Consider the following 23213-nt stretch of genomic DNA (forward strand, 5'->3'; position numbering starts at 1 on the left):
TGTCATTATAATATACTTTTAAAATATTTTAGATGAGATATACTAACCGAAGAATTTAATAAATTTAACCTGACAACTTCTATTGGTAGCCAAACTGGAAAAAAAATAGGGGTATAACTGACAATTCATGAGAGGAATATTGTATGAAATGGAAATGAATAGAAGTCTACCAAAACGAAATACTTAATATAATGTGGATTTATCTGGGATCTTGCCCAAGGTCACAGATAACAAATGTACCACCACACTATAGAACCAGACCCTACTTAGAGCTACAGCATAAGTACTAACATATATCATTTATTTTTTTTTTAACTTTTATTTATGCATGAGAGACACAGAGAGAGAGAGAGAGAGAGAGAGAGAGAGAGAGAGAGGCAGAGACACAGGCAGAGGGAAGAAGCAGGCTCTATGCAGGGAGCCTGATGTGGGACTCAATCCAGGGGTCTCCAGGATCACGCCCTGGGCCGAAGGCAGGCGCCAAACCGCTGAGCCACCCAGGGATCCCCATATTTCATTTATTTTTAAAAGCAGATTACCAAAATATGTTTTATTCAAGTTCTATATCACATTTTACTATCAAGAGATAAAAGAAAAATATAATAATAATAAATGTGCTTTAGGACCAAAGCACTGTCTACATTATATTATTTTAAAATTCAGGAAAAGATTTTTCTAGAAAGACAAAAGGAGCTATTGATGATGGTTAACTTGTGGGGAGAGAGGAAGCAGACTTTTACTTTACATCAGTTGGATTATTTGACCGTATACTACTTTTTCTTTTCTAACAGTGCAGCTATGGGCCATTAAATGTTTTCTTTTTCAATATGTTAAAAATACTATTAAAAAAAGATTTCCAGACATAACAATGGAAAATCTCAGGGCAAATTGTTGAGAAGAGAGAGAGTATAAAACATAAGTTAATTGCTATTCAGTTCAAACATCCCTTTATATAATTTTCTAAAAAGTATTAGAATCAGAAATGTTAGAAAATTTTTTTAATCCCTAAAGTCTAGTTCAACACCTGGCCCACAGGGCACAACCAGTCAAAAGAATATGAATAAAATACAGCCCCTCAAGTATGTTTCTAAGCCTTCAAAAAAATTCTAAATATTTCCAACAGCACAAAAGATACCATAATTAGAGTATCATCATGATAGTACTTATGACAGTTATTCTTTTCCCAGTTTAGTCTGTATCATAAGCCAGGCCTTATTTTTTTTTTTTTTTATAACCCCTGGTACTCAGTACAAAAACTTGACAATCTTTGCTAAATTTACAATTACAAAAAGCTATCATCTCCCAAATTATCATTACTTAAAATTATCCTTTTTAGAGCAATGACACGCATAACAGAAAAATACAGATGCTTTAAAGATCAGTGCACAAACCTACATTTGAATAAAAATCATACTTTCCTGCCCTTGAGGTCTAGCCTTATTTCTTTCAGACCCAGCAAATCTCTGAGTAATCCATATAACAAATTTAACTTTAGTTTGCATTTTAGAGATATATTTATTTTTTCAAGCTAGATTTAAAAACGTCAATATACTAATGCTGGAGTCAATAATCAATTCTTCAAATATCCATGATCCCAACTACGCAATAAACTATAAAAATGTATGTATTAGCAAGAAAGGCTAATGAATAACTATGCCAAAATTATCTTCTTGATACCAATACTAGGACTGGTCCTGAAAACCACTTACCATGCTTGATCAATTAAGCTAAAGGGCAAATGAAAACAGCAGATGAGAAGATGTTCACATCCTTTTGTTTTGTTATATAAGCTTTTAATTTGGAGATGGTTTAAAGAGGAAGTATGGACTTACTGAGATGCATCAGAACCAGTGCACAACTCTAAGTACATTAAGTTGAAGATAAAAAGTTATAATGCCTACATATTATGAAGTTGGGCTTATTAATCTTTTCCACTGGGACACTTTACATCTCTTGCTTTATAAGGTAAATGTGAATTTCACATATCAAAATCCCTTTTACATAACCTTTTCAAGAATGCATCTGTACTGAAAAATCAAGGATCAGTTGAATTTGTATTCTAACAACTTCAAGAAAGCTAAGTGTATAACTGAAGAAGAGAAGCAACTATATTTTAGAGGTTCTCACCTGAGGCAATCAAAGACTTGTCTTAAATGGTGACATTATCAATGTCTTTCTATGAAAGCTCAGACCTAAATTAGGGTAAGGCTATCTCTCCCATCCTCTGTGTGCAGAGGAGCACACAGTTGAAGAGACCACCTGATCTAAACTATAAGCGTTACTCCTTCAGTTGCTAGAGTGGCCATTCATATCACTCTGAATGTTTATCCAGTTTCAGGATCTAACCCTCACCGCAAAATTCCTGTTCTTAGGTCATTTTCTCAAAGAAGATCATCTAATTTAAAGGAATTTCTACCAACTAACTACCTAACTTTCAAAAATTAGTAAATTTAATTTCACACAAATCAAATTCATTTAAGAGGTTGATGATCCTTGAATAAATTAACAGTTATAACAAGTTTACAGAGCCAAGAGATTGAAAAAGACAAAGAAAGATTTCACATTTATTTATACAAACATTCATCACAGTGTTTTAGTGGTTTTTAATGGCAAAAATTGTTAAGTCACTTAATAACCAAAAAGAGGGAGCACCTGGGTGGCTCAGCAGTTGAGCGTGTACCTTTGGCTCAGGTCGTGATCCTGAAGTCCTGGGAGGGAGTTGCACATCAGGCTCCCCACAGAGAACCTGCTTCTCCCTCTGCCTATGTCCCTGCCTCTCTCTGTGTGTCTCATGAATAAATAAATAAAATCTTAAAAAAAAATAACTAAAAAGAGCAATTCAATAAACTATGGCACATTTATATGGCAAAATAATAAGGTCATTAAATTTTATAATATATATTTTAATATATAATAACATCAAAAATGCCCAAACATATTAATAAGTAAAAGCTATTCTTCAATGAACAGGTATTGATTTCTCATTTTAAAATTTTTTTACAATAAAAGATACATAAAGACAAGAATTTTTTTTAGCCATATCATTTACCCAGTACAGTGTCTGGCAACCAGTAAACCTGTAGTTTGACTAAAGGAATGAATTAGGAACCAAGATGTGAAGTTTACATGTCTAATTATTCTAACAGAGTTAGTAAGACAAAAGGCTCTTAAAAACAACATTTTTGAAGCTAGCTTGGTATAATCATAGAATATTTGAGCTTTGAAGATACATTAACTCAATTTGCCTCCATTTTATCTGAGAAAACTAGAGTACAGATAGATTCATTTTCTGAAAATCATTAAGGAAGGTAGTAAGAAGAAGACAAGAATGGCAATTCAAATTCCACAGCTCTTCATTATGCCATGACCAACACTTAACTACTCCATAAATCAGTGTATTACACACATATGTCAAAGTGTGAACAAGTTAAAAAAAATCAAGTGCAAGTATGAGGTGCCTGGGTGGCTAGGTCAGCTAAGTGTCTGCCTTCAGCTCAGGTCACAATCCCAGAGTCCTGGATAGGGTCCTGCGTGGGGCTCCCTGCTCTGTGGGGAGTTCTGCTTCTCCCTCTGCCCCTCTCCCCACTCATTTTCTCTTACTAATAAATAAAATCCTAAAAAAAAAAAAAATCAAGTGCAAGTAAAATCTCCAATTTTCAGAAGCAAATATTAAAGAAAAGAAGTCAGTTCCTGTGAAACCTTAGAGGATCTTTATTCTCACTTCTACCTTCCATCAACTTATCCTTTTAGGAGCTTACTTGTAATAACGGTAAAATAATACTCTAAATAGGGATCCCTGGGTGGCGCAGCGGTTTGGCGCCTGCCTTTGGCCCAGGGCGCGATCCTGGAGACCCGGGATCGAATCCCACGTCGGGCTCCCGGTGCATGGAGCCTGCTTCTCCCTCTGCCTGTGTCTCTGCTTCTCTCTCTCTCACTGTGTGCCTATCATAAATAAATAAAATTTAAAAAAAAAAAATACTCTAAATATCCATTTTTTTTTTAATTTTTTTTTTTTTTTTTAATTTATTTATGATAGTCACAGAGAGAGAGAGAGAGAGAGAGGCAGAGACACAGGCAGAGGGAGAAGCAGGCTCCATGCACCGGGAGCCTGACGTGGGATTCGATCTCGGGTCTCCCGGATCACGCCCTGGGCCAAAGGCAGGCGCCAAACCGCTGCGCCACCCAGGGATCCCTCTAAATATCCATTAAATTTAACTTCTAAAGGCTAAGGAGTATAGAAAAGGCCTCTATTCGTGAGGTTTATGCAAAGAAAACAAATATACCTATAAAATATATAAAGTCCCCTTCCAACTCTAGGTTTGTCTGACTTTGAATTATAAGAGATATTTATTACTTATGCAATTTAAAATTAGAAACTAATAAAACAGTCTCCTCCCTACTCATTTTGAACAAATGAAGGCTTTTGAGAGAAACAAGGAAGTAAAAAATAGGTTCCAGAAAGAAGAACTAACACATAAAATGGCAGAGTTGCCAAATCCATTATGGTAGGAACAGATGACAATGACAGATCAGAAAAGACCTTTGTATGAAATGCTGTAAAGTCTGGGCTTTTAACCTTGAGGGAGATGATGGTATAAAGAACAGTTCGAAACATGTAAGTGACACTCAATTTTGCACTTGACAAAGCAACTTGGATAACAGGGTAAAGGTTGAAAAGGAGAGGATAAAGACAGATGGAAGAAAGACTGGTTACTAGGCTTCTTAAAAGTTCAGAAGCAAGCTGATGAAGCCATGGATAAAAGATTTATATTTGATAATCTACATCTGATTTTTTTAAATGAATGTGGCATCTAGTAGAAGACAGAAAATAGAATGGGTCTCAAACTTCCATTCTGGATGACAAAATAAATGATGATGCCACCATAAAGACTGGAAAAGCAAGGGGCTCAGGTACTAGGGGGCCAAGCACAAAGATAATGTGTTTTATGGTGGGGGGAGCAAATCAGAGAACTGAATTAGAATCTTAACAACAATGGAATAACTTCATGGTTTACAGAGCTCTGACACAGTGTCTAGAGACCTGGGGGTTGTTTTTGTTAAATTTGTATTCTGGTATTAAGTGTATGTCTGTGTACCCATTTCTTATTTTAGCTCTGGTTCGGTCAACTTCCTTTGTAAAAATATGCAGTTCTCTTAAAAATCATATCATTTCTTATTATATGTGTTAATTTCATTCTTAATCCTGAATTTCCTTGTCCACCTGACGTTATCTTGCACTAGTGGTTTAACTTCCAAATATTCAACATTTCATTTGCATAATTACTTGTGTAGTGATAGACAGTTCTTTGAAGCCACAGACCACACTGTAACACTTCTTCCTACCACTCAGAGTGTGTTTCATAAATTTTCCAAAAATTGTGCAAACCTATGTGAGCCCTTAAACTAACTGGCCTCACGAACTGGGAAATTTAAAAAAGAAAGAGAAACTGTTTAGAGTGCATTTAGGAAACAATGAAATGTTTGAGCCCCTAAGTATCTGGCAAGTCAATTCTAAAAGTGAATCTACCTCCCCCAGATGACCCTAAGGTTTGCAGGCTACTTCGAAACTGTTCTTCCCTCCACCCTTGCTCTTTCTACTGCCTTAGGCATTTCCCTATCCTTTCAGTCTAGGATTACTATTCTCATTCTCACTTCCTGTTCTTAGATGTTTTTTCAATTAATACTTCTGTAGGTAGCTTTAAAATTTAAGGCAGTAACTCCCAAACTTTTAATAGAAAATACCCTCAACAATTAGGTAAAATATTTCTCATGGCTGTCCTAGCAGGTCTAATAACCTTAAAAAGCTCCCTATCTTTGAAATATGGTATGTATCACAAAAGCTTATTGAGAGTGTGCATCTTACTGTATTATTTTTTGTACTGCATTATATTTTGCTTTAATTTTGTCACTATTTAACTAATTTTTTGTTAAAAGTTTCCAAAAACTAGTCTACATTGTGCCTATAACACACTACCCTACAAGTTGGAACTTAAAAACTTTGTGCAAAAGGTGACATACATCATGATTTCTTTTACATAAAGGTAACTAAAATAAAAAATACTTTTAAGGAACACATTAAAAATGCCAAAAAAACTATATAAAAGCAAATGCAAAAAAAAAAAAAAAAAAACAAAAAAACAAAAAAAAAAAAAAAAAAAATAAAAGCAAATGCAAGGAAATGAACTGAGGATTCAGAATAATTTGCTTGGGTAGGGTAAAAAATGGGAATATTTTTACCATGGCAGGACCATGTGTTTAGATATAAATTATTACTAACATCCTGCCTTCTGATTTAGGTGGTAATCTTAAAGGTGTTTATAACTAAAAGTACAAAAATAACTACTACTAGAAAAAAAAATCTAAGTAACTACATATATAAAAGCAGGCCATAAAATATTCAGAGTATATAAAGTACCAGAGATTGTTATAAATCCACTTAGGAGAGACAAATTTTTTTTTAATTTTTAAAAGGCTCAATTTGGGAAGCATGAGTTATCGTGTGACCTTCCTTGGCTCCTACCCACCAAATATATTTTCAATAATTTTACTTATTTTGATATTAAGATTCTATTTATTTGAGTGAGAGTGAGAGAGCACAAGTAGGGGAAGTGGCAGGCAGAGGGAGAAGCAAGCTCCCCACTGAGCAGGAAATTGATGCAGGTTCCATCCAAAGACCCTGGGTTCATGACCTGAGCTGAACACAGAAGCTTAACCTACTGAGCCACCCAGGTGCCCCATTTTCAACAATTTTAAAGAGTAAGAAGAAAAACTATTTTCTGCTATTCTACCCTTACCCCAATGATCCCAATTATTCACAACCTTCTCCTTCCACCTCCACTCCCCAGTGAGCTTTGAAATTGAGAAGGATTTTTTTCAATTTTCCCTAGCGTATTCACTATCACCTTGCAATCTTCCGTGGTTCCCTTTTTATTCCCTTATTCAATCAGCATTTAAGAGTTACAATGAGCCAGTTCTATACTAGGTAATAGTACCATGGAAAGTAAATAGTGGTATAAATATGAGTTATTGGATCAGCTCTCAAAGAGCCTGCAGCCTAGTCTAGGCAGATATCACTAACAAACACAATAAAAAGAGACAAATAATAGAGGAACACGCAAAATTGGCACAAAGCAGGCAGGGCCGCACAGATGTAAACTGAAACAGCACTTTGCTGGGAATAAAAGTTGGTGAGGAGGAGGCAGGCTTAAAATAGAACAAAAGCCTGTTCAGAAGGCCACAGGCAGCTGTATAGTGCCAAAGCACAGGATACAAAGGAATGTGATAAGAGACAAAGCTAGAAAGACAGGACCTAAAAAAACAAAGAGGTCTAGATTTTAGGCTGTTTGAAAACTCGGTCCTCCTTTCAGAAAGAGGCTGCCCACACAACTACAGAAACACAGGAATTCTTATCTTTTCTGGCGCCATTGACTTTTTATGGCAGACTGGGAAAGCCTACTGATCTGTTCTCAGAATGTTTTTATATGCATAAAATACACAGGATTCCAAATAATTTTTATAGAGAATCCACCGTTAAGGTAGTAAAGCATAAGTATGGGTGGTACAGTTACTTTCTCCCGGAAAATGGTAAAGAAGGGGGGAAAGTAAGTTTACAGTGGAAAATGATGATGACCCTATATTTCAGCCAGGTGATCAAGGTTAGCAGTAGTGATAAGTCATGTTGATAGTATATACTCTTGGTATGTAATCAAAATGGTACTTTATCTCTCTGGCAGTCTGACCATGAAAGAAATATCAGACAAATCCAACTGGGGAACTTTCCTCAAAGGAAAGTCTCAGAAATGATCAAAACCAAAGGGACCAAAGGAGTCATGTCTAATAAATGTAATCTAGTATCCTGGATAGAAAAGGACACTAGAGAAAACTGAGGAAATCTCAATAAAATATGGGCTTTAGTTAAAATAATGTAGCAACACTGGTCCAACTGTTGTGACAAATGTACCATACTAATGTAGGATGTTAACAACAGGGAAAACTGGGTATGGGTATACAGGAACTTTCTATACTGTTATTTGCAATAATTCTGTACATTTAGAACTGTGCTAAAATAAAACTTCCTTTAAAAAAATAAGATGCTTGGGATTAGAAAGGAAATTATTTATACTGAAAAGTTATTTTTAAAAAGCAAACTTGCAATGTAGTATCTGTGCTTCTTTATTAATGCATTAAATAACAGTATTTCCAGGCAGGCCTAATTGTGGTAATTTCCATGATGGACGTAAACAGTACTTCAAGCTAGCTATAAATAAATATATGAAACTACCTAAGATTACTATAGTGACAGTCAAATATACGGCTAAAGTTTGTAGCCTACAGTTGAAACTGAGATATGCTAAATCTTATTTAGAGTTCAGTAAAAACAAAGATATAATTTGTTTTTTCCTATCCAAGTTCAAGACTACTGAACTCTACCCATAGATTGCAGGTTAAGAATCATCCTCTAAAGAAAAGAGAAAATAAGCATGCTGACCCTTGAACAACACAGGTTTGAACTGCGTGGGTCCACTTATATGTGGATTAAAAAAAAAAAATATGCACAATACTATAAATGTATTTTCCTTATGATTTTCTTAACATCTGCCCTTCTCTAGCTTACTTTATCATAATACAGTATATAACACATATACAAAGTATGTGTTCTGTTTTATTAGGGATAAGGCTTCTGGTCAATGATAGGGTATTAGTAGTTTTTGAGGAGTCAAAAGTTATCTGCAGATTTTCGACGATGTGTTGAGGGGGTATCAGCACCCTTACCCCCATGTCAAGGGTTGACTGTACTAACACTAAATGGACACTCCATTGCAGGATCTCTAATAGTGAGGACACATACTTCATCCCATTAATCTCTCACAACAAACCCATTCCACAGATAAGGCAACAGGTACAGATTTGAAACCTCAGTCTATTGCTCAGCAGCTGTCATCTTTGACAAACCACTGTAAACTACTCTAGGCTTATATTTTCAACCTAGGTTTATATTTCAGTCATCATTGGCAATTGATGATAATAAGAGATCTTTATTATGTAAGGATTGAAAAACTGCTTGCAGCCTTTTGAGCAAAATGTCAAACATTATTCATGCAATTTCTTTAATTTGGAGTTTTATTTTTAAGTTGTAAATTTTCCCTTAGCAACGTTCACAGAGGGTCTTTTGAAATATTTTTTTTGTTAGTTTTAGTTGATTCTTTAAATAACAAGAGATTTGCTCTAGAGAAGGATTTTATCTTTCTTTGGAAGAAGCCAAAACCATCTCCATTTAAGGACACATAAGCAGCTGCTGCACTACATTTTAGTTACCCATAAGAAAGTGAAACAGGAGGAGCTCACTCTGCTATAAACATTTAAAAAAAATTTAACAAATAGCTCCTCCAGAATTACAGAAGAGATTTAAAAATTGGAATTTGCAGGTGTGTTGATTTAAGAAAATGTAATATGTAATATAAACAAAAAATCAGAGAAAACAGGAAAATGATGCCTCGCTTTTCCAAAGAATTTTTTTCCCAGTTCTATTCTTATAGATAAACTGTTTTAGGAAGTTCAAATACCATTCCATTTACTAAAATTTTATTTGTATAGTAATTTTCATGAAAACAATTGCTGCATTAAGTGAGGCAATCTTTTTAGAAACTTTATGCACCTTAAATGTAAAACAAAATGCACTTATTTTCAAGAAAGCATCATTAACTAGAATGCCACTGATTAGGAATCTGTGATTATTTCATTTTTACTGTAAAGTTACTTTTGATATTGTCTCCACTTATTAAAATTTTATTAAGATTTTATGGTAGTAAAAAAAAGATTTTATGGTAGTTTAACACTGTTGTTAAATAAAAAATCTTAAATACTGAAATTTGTAAATTGCAACTATTCTTGGGGTAATATATATCAGTTTAAACATTATAATTATTGTTCATAAATATATTGTTAAAGCTCTACCTGAAGAAAACACAAATTAATTAAATACATGTATCAGTTCTTACATTATATGATAAAACTAATTTTTTAAACTGAAAACATTAGCCTGGTTTCCTCACACACACATCCTTTCCCATATACATATATGAAGACAGAGAACAAAATAAAACAGTAAAAGATATAAAACTTGATTCTGTGAAAATATTTAATTGCTGTATTGTTAGAAGCTAACAGTATGAAACTGCAGTATTAAAGCAACAGCAGCGACAATACAATGAAAGTTATTTGACTAAGCCAATAATATTCTCACTCATTAAAATTCCATATATCTATTTTAGTTCTTCAACATTATCACCATCAGTACACAATTATTTCTAAGCCTGAAGATTCATGAATCTTTAAAGGGAGCTTTCTACCACCCCAAACTTTTTTTTTTCATTTATCTCCCATACACTTTTAAAAATTACAAGCAAAAAAATGTGGCACAAAGTGTTAATGACCTTTCCATACTCAAAGTAAGATAAGTGACATTCTAAAAAGTTTGGTTGTGATAAGACTATGGCTAACCAATCAAAACTTCAGAATTCTTATATGACATCATAAGACCTCCCTAGAACACTTTTCCTCCTACACCTACTTCAATTGTTGCCATAAGTCTGGTAACAGAGTCAGAAAACTTTCTAACTAAACACCGATAAGACTTCATACAACTCACAATACTTTATATTGTAATCATCACAAGAGCCAAGGTAAGAAATAGATTTCATTAATTTTGGTAATTCTTGTTTTCCAGAATTCAAAATTACTAAACTTTTTCAAGAGTTAACCATGTTTTGTAAATTTCAGTTCAAAGTTAATAAAATGTGTGATATGACAAAAACTTTAATTTCTAAATAAATGCCTGTTTGGTGACAGTAAGAGCAAGACTTAACTTTGAAATAATAAGGGTCGCATCATCTTTGACCTTGGTTAGTGGTTTGTCATTTTAATTTGACTTTCATTTTTGCTTCTGAAAAGTGGATTTTTCCAATTAAAATATCTTTCAATTATGTAACTATATTTGGTGGTAATGGAGATCTTATTCCTTCAAGCAAAAACAATGGCTACATCTTGTTATCTGTTACTGTGCTGAAAAACAGGGTAGGACTGGGCTTCTATTTACATCTGTGATACTATGAACAGTCGTGTGATTGTACAACATGCACACTGCTGGCATGATTATTCCAATATTATCAGTATGATTCTTTACAATAAATATTTAACAGAACTTTTTAAAATATAAAACAAACTAATTTTAAAATGCATTTGAAGACTTTTTCCCTCTCTATAAAGTCCACTCAACTTTTAACACTTCTAAAAATAATTCTAAGATTTAATAAATTCAATTACTTACATGTAATCAAGCTTGGAAATTTTAAAACATCCATTAAAAACACATGTAAAATCTTTGTAAAGTTAGAGAATACTAATTTGGCACTTTTAAAAAATAAAGACACATTATTTTGGCAGAACATTCCTAAATATCTCATTTTAGTGAATCTGATAAAATGTTTATTCCGCCTATTAATGAATATACTGTTACCAGTTACTATCCTCCGTGGTTTCTCATTATCCTCTCCTGCATTTGTAAGGGGCGGGGGGGAGGGGGGGGGCAACAAGGGAGAAGGAAACTTTTCAAATGCCCAGAGATGAAGATGATACATTTTATGACTTCTGTCTGAATTCCACTTACTCTTGATGTTACAGTCCTCAGTTTAATATACAAAATGTGTCTTCATTCTTAAATCTCTATCAGTCAGGACATAGAGAACCACATCAATTTTATCTCATTTCTATTTTCATATGTATGTCAAAATAAAATTTATCTCTGGAATTCTAAGCTCCTATGATATTAACTCTATTGCTTTTTACAGAAAAGGACTTTGTAATTCCACAAGCAGCTTTCCTTAAGACATGCGAAAACATTTCTAATTTTTGCCTACCACTGAGATACTGTAACCACTTCTCAATATCTTTATATTCATAAAATGTATTTCCTTTGGTATCACATGAAAGTCACTTGGTGCAGGTGTTTTATATACATATTTATGCATTTTTACTCAAATACCTATCAAATTACATTCTCACACTTGAAATGGGATATTCATGAGCTCTTTTATGGTATAAGAACTTCACATCACATATTGCTCCAAAAAGTTGATAATTTCTAGAAAGAGCACAAATTCTGCTATTAAAGTTATTCTTCAATAAATAATGTATACAGGCTAATAAAAATTACAGTGACAGCTCTTCAAATTTCAAACAGAAATACCCTAGTGGCAGACTAGCCCCAACTAGTTTATCTCTATCATAGGATGAAATTTAAGCATTGTCTTTGTTTTAAGAAGACAGGAGATTTAAAACTTAAGTGTTAAAAAAAAGAGAGAGATAAAATAAAATGGAAGAAATATGAAGGATGTTTATGAAAAACTGATTGTTTTAAAAACATGTGAAAGAGCTAAAGTACTTGCTTTACTAAGAAGTCAGTCACTGCCATTTCCTAAAACTCAAGTATCAAAATTATTTTAACAACATTTTAGTGGAAATAATATTCCACTAATATTCTTTAAGGAAAATAATATTCCAGAGAAAAAACTTGTATTTGGTTACGTATTTTTATGTATTATTTCTTAATCTCACTAATAAGTTGGAGATAGAATAGTCATATAAACAAAGTATTTGTAAAAATAAAAATTGTATAAAAGTATAAAAATTTTAATGATTATGCAATATATTATGTAATGTGTTAGATCATGTAACATATTAAATTTTTAAGTAAAAATTAAATGTAAAGATTAGATAACTCTCTAAGTTAGACTGTATATTTATTACCAGTCCTAGAAATAAAGTCATTTAGAATTTCCTTCTTTACTCCTGTACAATCTTCTAAATGTACTAGTATATACAAAAATTTCATTTGATTCTTTTAACTCCCTGTATGTTTGACACTGCATCTCTTACAATTTCGGAAACAGATGCATAAAGGTGAACTGCAAGGTCACAGAGCTAGGAAATGGTGGTGGCCTTGGCTGAAGCCAAGATTTTAGAACTCTAAACCACATGCACATCACATCCACTGATGAACATGGCTTAAAAATACATCAAGACATTGGCAAAGCAAAATAAACTGAAAGTCCTCAAATAATGTTAGTGGTACTCTAAATGCAAAGTTAGAGGACACAGACCTCTGTATTTTAATTTAAAACCACTCCATTTCATTTAAAGCTAATTTATACATGCGGTGTTATGTCCTTAATAATCTATATAATAGTCTCCTGATCACTTATAAGGACAGAGATAGAAGAAAGTTATAGATGTCCTTGTTATTAAGCAATAGACCATGGAAAGCAAAACTCAAAATAACTGCACAGGCTTTAAAAAACAATATAACATACTACAATCAACATCTCCTTTTATTTAATTTGTTTCTTTCCTAAAATTCATGTCTTTAATCTATTTAGCTTTGATTGTCTAAAAATTAGGTTAACTTCTCAAAACTTTTCACAAAAACCACACTTTTGTACTTTATTCCAATTCCAATATTAAATCCTTACTTCAATTTCACTTTTGGCTTCCCCACATTCTATCACTTAAAATACTCTACCCCATTTAAGTGCTTGGACAGAGGAATCTTGCTTTGTTATTTATGCTATGAAAATGACTTTCATCTAAACTGTGAATGAAAAATGTTGATCAGAGTAGCAAAGGAATAAACCTAAAGGTTAAAAATCAAGGAAATAATCTTTCTAAATTACAATTACCTAAATCAGGTAATAATACATAGTCTCTTTGAACACGTCCAGAAATTATACTTCAATGTTCTTACCCTATCTAATTCTGAAGCATGTGTTACCAAATAAACACAATAAAGTGAAGCCAGGGCCTACAGCTCCACCCCAGTATACTCATAGTCTACTGAGGACCTCTAGTGATTTTTAAACTGTACTCCACCTTCAGGTCTTTCAAAAAAAAAAAAAGACCAATTCACTTATTAGTGGGGATTTATTTAACTAGCGTTCATTTTTCCTTCAAACTTCTCCCCTGCATTCTCTTCCCACATCTTTTTCCCCAAAAGAAGACTCTGAAGTCTCAATGACTACAGAGTAAAATAAGTCTGTAATTAATAAATTAATTTTAACATAATAAATAGATAAATTAAGACAAGCCTATAGACAAAACAGGAACAGCAATGCAACAATTTCAAAGAGAAAAATCTCTTTATGCTATTGTTTAATGAATTTTCCTCAAGGCAGAGCTTTACAGCAAGGAAAATATTTCATTATGCAGTCAATTTAGGGGTTGAGAATATATTGATTTTTATGTTTACACAATTCTTTCCATAACCAGGCAGAAGCAGCCTGAAGATTCTTTCAAATAGCCAGTGTGGACCAACAAAGTTCTGGATATTGCTGCCAAAGCAACTTCAAATAAAACTTTCAAGTTTAGTATTAGGCAATCTCAAAAGGAAAATTGTGGGACGCCTGGGTTTATTCATGAGAAACACAGAGAGAGAGAGGCAGACACAGGCAGAGGGAGAAGCAGGCTCCACACAGGGAGCCCGATATGGGATTCGATCCCAGGACTCCAGGATCACGCCCTGTGCTGAAGGCAGGCGCTAAATCACTGAGCCACCCAGGGATCCCCTAAATATTTTTGAAAAAAGGAAAATTATTCTACCAAATAGAAATTCTGGTGGATACCCACAGACTGATAATAAATCTATGATGAACTGTCCTGACTTAATTCAACAAATCAAAAAAAAATTGCATACACAATCACTTTCAGATATCTGCGAAAAGGACAGTAAATAGTAAGAATAAATAAAACCCCCAAATACTCTTAATAATAGATAGGTCCTATATACCCAAACCTAAAGAAAATTCTAATCTTTTGAACCAATTAAATGAAAAAAAATTCTAAAAGTATCTGTCGGACTCTAGTATTGGACCAGTTAATACACATTAGTAATACACATTACTTGAATTTACTAGGAAAATATGTCTACATTTACTAAAAGTAAGCAGCCAAAAATAAAAAGGGAATAAAATTCTGAAATCTATAAATAATCTCAGGAATTTATGGTTTCAGGAGAGAAAGTACCCCCAAAAAACTGAAGTTCAGAAAGTTATGCAAAGCACTGAAAGTACTTAAGTTATAGGTAAGGATTGCTACTTACCATATACTGCATTATGTTAAGGTTTCAATTTCCTAGCAAGTCATAAAGTAGACCACCGAAAGTTTTCCAAAGTCTACTGAGACTGAGATTTGTTTTGCATAAGAATTCATCCGACATTACATTAAGAAATAGGATTCACCACAAAGTGAGAGCCCTAGCAGAAGCTGATACAGTACCTCCCACCCAAACTGTTGCTGACCATGGCACGCTGTATTAGTTGAAAGATTAAGAGCTCCCTGTGGTTTGTCTCTTCCCTTCCTCCACATCAAAAAACAGAATATTATCTTGAATTTGATCAGACAGTATTTACTTCCCAATTTCATTTCTGAGCAAATGAAGCAGACAATGAAAAGACTTTATAAATCCTACACATAATAGTATTCTTCCATCTCTCCAAAAATTAAAATAATCCTAGATCCCACAGGATACAGAATACTCTATGGGTACTTTTCTGCCTCTTACATGTGACTCAAGGGACAGGAATCTGGCACTTCTACAACCAGTCCCTATCAAAGAATCTTTCATATTTTTAATATCCTGATTCTATAGACTGAGTGATGAATTAACTTTTAAAGTGCCCTTACTCCTCCTGTCACAAACAACTAATCTATGCATTTCCTTTAAAAGGGTAGTAGTAGGGGGACGCCTGGGTGGCTCAGGGGTTTGGCGCCTGCCTTCGGCCCAGGGCATGATCCTGGAAACCCGGGATTGAGTCCCACATCAGGCTCCCTGCATGGAGCCTGCTTCCCCCTCTGCCTGTGTCTCTGCCTCTCTCTCTTTCTCTTTCTCATGAATAAATAAAATCTTTAAAAATTTTTTTAAAAATAAAAGGGGAGGTAGGAATAATTTCCATCTCCATCAGTGCTCTGCCAGATACAAGTTCAAAATCTACCAATACAATCTATTTATGATTATCCCAAAAGAATACTCTATTATCACCAGATAAAATGAATATAAAGTGAAACTACTTATTTTGAGGCTTTCCATCAAATATTGCTACTAACAGCTTGGCCCTAAGGAAGGGAGGAAAAGAAAAAGACTGTAGGAGTTCTAAATTCAAAGAATGCTACTAGAGCAGAGAAAAGAATGATAAACACCGGGCAACCATGCCATAAGTTAATGATGCAGTGAAGGCCACAGACAATTCCAAAGAGTTGATATATGATATGAAGACCCATCTTATATGGATGAATTCTGGTTTAATTATTATACAGATTTTGGAAGTTCAGTAGAATCAGGACTCAACATATTTCAGAGTTTGCACTGTAAAGTAAGTTGGGCCCAATAAATTGAAAGCATACTACTAACATTTCAGCATGTAAAGCAGATTTGTTCTTGGTGTTAGTGTAAGATTATAAAGTGGCTAAAGATCAGTTTAAATAATAACATATATCTAAGTTTGACAAGAAACCACACTATTTTTGGTTATTGTCTTTATATTCTATTTGTTTCCACAAACTATCCTTTTTCAGTAAGAGTTGGCTGTTAAAGTATCATGAGATCATCTCTAAAGTATATTTGTCATACTTCCATCAGTAGAGAGTTTATCTCCCTAGGGTGTTCCTCTTTATACTTCACAAACACCAAATATACCTATCTGTATAGGGTCTCTTTCAGGTTAATGTTAATATTAACAGCAATTTATCTAAGCTGTAATCCTCTAAGGCTCATTTCCCTTATCTGTAATAGAGACTTGAGAAGAATATTGAAGATTATGTGTTCAACCATCAAATTCTGTTACCCTAACTGGTTAGTTAATCTGTTAAGTCACTGCACCATCTTTGATCATTAACAATTTTCTAAAACTATTAAAGTAAATCATAAGAATCCCTTATTCAACTTCACTGATTTTTCAAATAATAACAACTATGCACTGCATACCAGAATGCAAAATAAATGTGTGGTTCCCTATACTCATAAACTAGATGTCTACCTGGGGGCAAGGACAAATGAATCAAAATTATAGCACAGCCTGATTGCCCTCCTGATATAGGTAACATGGAAACCAGCGGAGGTGATAACCAATTTTACCTTAATGAGTAATGGAAAGTTTCATTAGGAAGTGATATTTAAACTGGGCCTTAAGGATCAACTGAAGTTTGCCTGGCAATGAATCAAAGGTAGAGCGGACTGTGGGGGAAGGGGGAGGGTAGACATTCCAGACAGAGCCAGAACAACATGTGCAAAAGACAGAATCAAAAAAGGCAATGAAGTATTTATGGAAAGGTGACATGTTTCATGTGACTCAAGTCCCACTCATCAAAGTGTCAGGATAGGGAACTCTTGCATATAGCTTCAAGATGCACAACTAGCCAGCTTCCGCCTTTTCCATGTTTTATCTCACAGTAATTTTTAGAATCAGAACTTTTAGACGATTTAAGTCATGAAACTTCACAAAATGTAAGTTCAAATAGGAATGACCAATGCTAGTTCTTATTCCTTTCTTGACTCTACTGTTATACATTCTCACATAAACAACTAGTCAATTACACAAAAGGGGGATTACACAAAAAATAGGGATATCCCCCACAGTTAAATGATAGAATTCATTAGAACATGCAAATATAAGCAGAAAAAACTTAAAGGATGCATTTTCTTAAAGAATAAACTGTAAAAAAAAAAAACTATTTCTACAGTAGTTTCTCTGAGGAATTCAGACAAAAGTAATTACATTAAATAAACACATTTATGCTGCCATTTCCCACCAAGTAGCAGAGGTATTATAAATTAAATATAATTTATAAATTAACAGCCAGTTGTATTAGACAGTTGTATTAGACAATTCAGAATATATGCTACAGACATACATATGCTAGAGAAACACCAGTTGTTACCAACTCTTTAAGAGAATGAAGTTTTATACAAGTTAGCTATTTGGGTCTCCTCACTACAGACCAATACTAGGAAGCAGGCCAGAGTCTCCAGCCAAATGAAAGCCCAGTTTAGTATATAATTCGAGCTTCACAGAGCCAAACTACAGAATCTAACACCCACAGACAGGGCTTCTTTGTAAACCTAAATGCCTAGTTGTCACTGATAACACTGGAAATACATCTTCCCTCTCCCATTTTTTAAGTTCTCCCCTCTGCTCTCCTTAGCACTAGTCTCACTCGGAAATGGAGCTGACCGGTTGAGCTGGGCTTTCATGGACTGTACAGAGATTAGGGAAAAAATGAAATTTGGATACTGGGAAAGGTGGTAACATTTTCATCAACAATGATATATCAATAAATGTTAACAGCCATTATCTCTGGGCAGTTAGTAATGGGTTTTTTAAATTCCATTTCGATTTTTTGTTTCAAAACTTATATAGAAATATCTTAATTGACAATAAAAAAACCCCCAAATCTTAGTAACTATTATCTCTGAAGTTAATTTACAGTTAATTTCTAATCTCTAATTTTTCTATAATAATGCATTGTTTTATTCTGTCTCATTTATTACCAGAAATAATTAGTTAGGCAAAATAACTCAGGGAAAGCTCTTAAAGAAATAACATGAAACCACTGCTCTTGAGTACAGGTCATTTCTAAATAGAAACTGTCTGTGGTATACAGCAAGATAACGGTAATATTTTTTTAGACTTATTTATTTATTTTAGGGGAAAGGCAGAGAGAGAGAGAGAGACTTAAGCAGACTCCGAGCTGAGCACACAGCCTGATGAGGGGCTATGTCTCATGACTCTGAGATCATGTACTGAGCTAAAACCAAGAATCAGGTGCTTAACCGACTGTGCCACCCAGGCCCCGAGATAATAATTCTATTATTATGCTTTCTGAGTCATTCTTCAGTACTTAATATCAAGTCTCATTAAAATGCTACTCAAAATAGCATATTCTACAAAGCTATAGAATAATAAAAAGGAATGACAAACATTTGAATCTGTAATTCTGATAAAATACTTTTCATTTAACTATTTTATTTTGGACTAAAATCAACATCTGGAAAACAATTTCTTACGCATTTGTTTTTATGAGATTTTCTCTGAAGCCATTAATACACTAATGTTCACAACAATTATGCTCATAGAGAAATAGTCTTTTTTTAAAAAAAAAAGATTTTATTTATTTATTCATAGAGGCACAGAGAGAGAGAAAGAGGCAGAGACACAGGGAGAAAGAGAAGCAGGCTCCATGCAACAAGCCTGATGTGGGACTCGATCCCGGGTCTCCAGGACCACACCCTGGGCTGCGGGCTGCGCTAAAGCGCTGCGCCACCAGAGCTACCCTAGAGAAATAGTCTTTTTTTTTTTTTTTTTTTTTTTGAGAAATAGTCTTAATGAAACTATATGTTAGAACTTTTGCTCAAGGGAATAGTCCAAAATGAGTTGCACCCTAAACCAAACTACACTTCTAGCCATTTTAAGAGAAGGAGGCAAAATATTGAAGTTATTACACTCCAAACACAAGATAAGACATCATGGTGACCCTCATCAAAAAAGAATACAGAGATAATTTGATGTCACAAATACAAATAATATTAAGGAAGATGAATTAATACAAAATTGTATTTTTACCTGTTCAGAGAATAGGTTACACACATGATCCTAACCCAGTCATTATTTTTATATTCCAGGCTACCTAAAAGAAGAGAGTGGTTGCGCTCACATTCGGCCGCCAGCTTTTTACCTTTCTCTTCACCATTTAAAACTTGAGACTTCCTGCTTTCCTGGGGTCATGGATAAAGTCCAATACCTCACTCGCTCTGCTATTAGAAGAGCTTCAACCATTGAAATGCCTCAACAAGCACGTCAAAATCTTCAGAACCTATTTATAAATTTCTGTCTCATTTTAATATGTCTCTTGTTGATCTGCATCATTGTGATGCTTCTCTGAAGTTCTGCTGCAATCTCCAGTGATGCAACTTGTCACCATCAACTTAATATCTGCCATCCCATGAAGAAGGGAAAATAATACTATATAACAGACCACTTCTAAGTAGAAGATTTTACTTGTGAAAAGGTCAAGATTCAGAACAAAAGAAATTATTAACAAATGTCTTCATCTGTGGAATTTTTGTAAACATGAAAAGAGCTTTATTTTCAAAAATTAACTTCAAAATGACTATAGGTGTGCATAATGTAATTGCTGAATTCCTCAACAAAGCTTGTAAAAGTTTCTATGCCAAATTTTTTCTGAGGGTAAAGTAGGAGTTTAGTTTTAAAACTGCTCTGCTAACCAGTTCACTTCACATATAAAGCATTAGCTTCACTATTTGAGCTAAATATTTATATTGTACTGTAAATGCCTATGTAATGTTTATTAAGATTTTTCAAGTCTTCACTAAGTATGAAAATAATCATCCAAATGAAGAGTCATCATTTGAAATAGCCTACTGATTCCTTATATCTGTTATCTTTATCATTCAGAAGTCTTTCTAGTAATAGTAACTCTCATAACCTACATTTTGAAATATAAATTGTATTCTTTCTCTGTACAACACTAACATCTTTTTTTAAGTTTATGAGAATCAAGTAGGAAAAAATAAGACCATACTCTTACATAAATAAAATTTCTCTTAACTTTTTCAAAGAATTACAGAGTTGTAGTGTATGAAGGCAAACCATAAATCTGCTCTCTGTAGTACATTATGATCAAGAGACAAAAACAATTGGTTAATTTAACAGCTGAGAGTATGATTAGCCATAATTACTAATACACTAACAGAACAGAGTCTAACGTAAGGCACTGTAGTTGATCATCTAAGTACATAACTTACCACATTATGTCCTTGAAATCATGAAATCTTAAGACTTTAGAATGATTTTATAGATTGTCTTCTATTCTTAACCTCATATTTAATATAGGCAAAGAAAAGAATTTTAAAAATAAAAGGAAAAATACTCTTTCAAGCATTAAAAAAATAAAATTTGGGGTTCCCCAATATTAATTCCTTGATCATATTTTGACATGAACTTTTTGTCCTACTGTTTATAACAAGATATAGCTATTTTCCTTAATCTATCAACCAAATGTTCAATACCTATTTGGTAGGCGATCCTACCATGCTAAATTATAAACCCAGTAATGTTAATCTACAGTTTTTTCCTTAAATACATTTTCAATTTCCCCTCTGATCATTTAAAAAATATCTTCTAACTCATAATAGAAGTAAAAATTGGTATTGGAAAATATATTCACCAAAATATGGTAATTTAACTTGATTCTGTTTAAAATTAGGTTTAAAGTGGTTTATACCTATACTGCATAATCCAGTAATTTTAACTTCAAGACATATTACTAATATAGCAACTACTAAGAGAATAAAGAACATATTATTTACTGTATTATTTGTGGAAATGTGGCTACTAAAAGAATTTGAAAAGTCAGTACTGATCTTGGTTTATATAGTACAAGTGCTGCTAACAGATTAGTAAAGGAGACACTGCTTTTGGATTTTTTTCTGGGTACCTGACAGGTAATGGGGATGGGCAGGGGAATAATTTTGGTTCAGAGATACCTGAGGAACAGAGGGAAAAGAATCTCATACCAACAGGGAGACTTCTTCAGCAAAGCCTCATCTAATACCAAATAGAACACTTAGAGATAGTAAGCAATATATTCAACATTACCAGTTATTAGGAATTATTTGTGAAAGAAGTAACCAAGTTCTATAACTAGCTGCACTGATGTAATAAGTGGGAAATCTGAAATACTAAATTCTATTCCTTTCATTTTAATGTTCATTATTACTTATATCAACACCAAACTATAAAATGTGAAGCTATGGGTTATTTCCCTAAGTAAAATAGATATAAGTTTTTGTTTTTCATTCTGCCTTCAATAGAAATTAAAACCTTTTTCTTGAAGATTACAGAATACTAGAACTCAGATTATAATGTAGAACAAAAACCTAACCTTTAAACGGAAAATATTTATTGTTTATCATTATATGTAAAGAATAAGATATAATAAGACAATGTATTTAAAAACTTTAAATACCAAATATTCTTTCTACTGTAGAATAAATTCTACTAATCTTAATTTACAGGGTACTAAAAATGAACTCATTTTTAAATGTTTAATGTTGCCTTTTATATACTTTAGTTGGTTCAAAATGTTTATTTAATGCAAATCACCTATATTAAAAAAAGAACCTTCTTGAACTCAGTGAAATGGCTCTTTAATACACCTCATGATTGATATGACCATAAAACAATCATTATAAGCAGTTTTGATTTTATAGAATGTTTTCAGTGACTCTTCTCAAAATATGATCAAGATTTCCTCTTATAGACACAAGAGGGCAGACCTACATAAAACAATGAATTTTCTACTATTTTAGATTTTACTTCCACTTTATTTTTTAATCTTTCGGTAAAGTGAGAAAACTATAAATTTTCAAAAAATATTTGCTCTTCTCCTAAGTAACAGCACAACTTTAAGATGTACAGAATTATATGCCAATACTATGTAGAAAGTTAAAAGCCTAAAAGAAAGTCCAACATATTACTAATTTATTAAAGCACGTATACAAAAACCAATTATATGCTTTCTAACCACCTAATGCTGTATCATAATGTCACATCCTATCCATTTAGTGTCATAGGGTTCACATCTTTCTTTTTTTTTTTTTTTTGGGTTCACATCTTTCAATACAGTTATATCTTTTTATACAGAAAAAAAAAGACAAAAATAAGAAAACTTTCTTTTTAGAGTATGCAATAGAATATATAAAACATTCTCGGTTTAAAAATGTTTTCATTCTTTTATCATATTAGACAAAAACCAAGTCCTATAAGTCATTTTATCAAATTTTTTATTTACACTTTTGATTTATATAAATTTTTCACCAAAATATGTTGAAATCATTAGGTGCAAATATTTTGGCTGATCAAGCCCCATCATGATTTAAATGGGGTACAAAATTTTATTTTTCCTCTTTTTAATGACTGCAACCCAGAACTTAGTAACATCCTAGGAAATAAAAGAGAAAAAAGGACAAACAACTTCATCAATAAAGAGACCATTTCTTCACTACTGCCTGAAAGATGCGCTGTGAGCTTACAGGACCTCCAATGGATACTGCTGTGTGTTGAGGGACACACTTTCCATTCCCCTTCCCT

At 33.3% G+C, this 23213-nt stretch overlaps 2 protein-coding genes across 3 annotated transcripts in view; one reads left to right on the forward strand and one right to left on the reverse strand.

The window, feature by feature from the left end:
- Window positions 1-23213, reverse strand: part of CEP85L (centrosomal protein 85 like) — a 164671-nt gene that overhangs the window by 80350 nt on the left and 61108 nt on the right. The gene's annotated exons all lie outside the window — the stretch shown is intronic.
- On the forward strand, window positions 10529-23124 carry PLN (phospholamban). Its single transcript, XM_041742673.1, has 2 exons — window positions 10529-10682; window positions 19724-23124. The coding sequence occupies exon 2, from the start codon at window positions 19825-19827 to the stop codon at window positions 19981-19983; it is 159 nt and encodes a 52-aa protein (XP_041598607.1). The 5' UTR covers window positions 10529-10682; window positions 19724-19824; the 3' UTR covers window positions 19984-23124.

Source organism: Vulpes lagopus, chromosome 2 (assembly GCF_018345385.1).
Source record: "Vulpes lagopus strain Blue_001 chromosome 2, ASM1834538v1, whole genome shotgun sequence".
NCBI lineage: Eukaryota > Metazoa > Chordata > Mammalia > Carnivora > Canidae > Vulpes > Vulpes lagopus.

Coding starts and splice junctions, on each gene's coding strand:
- PLN (XM_041742673.1), top strand. CDS start 19,825: ATGGATAAAGTCCAATACCTCACTCGCTCTGCTATTAGAAGAGCTTCA.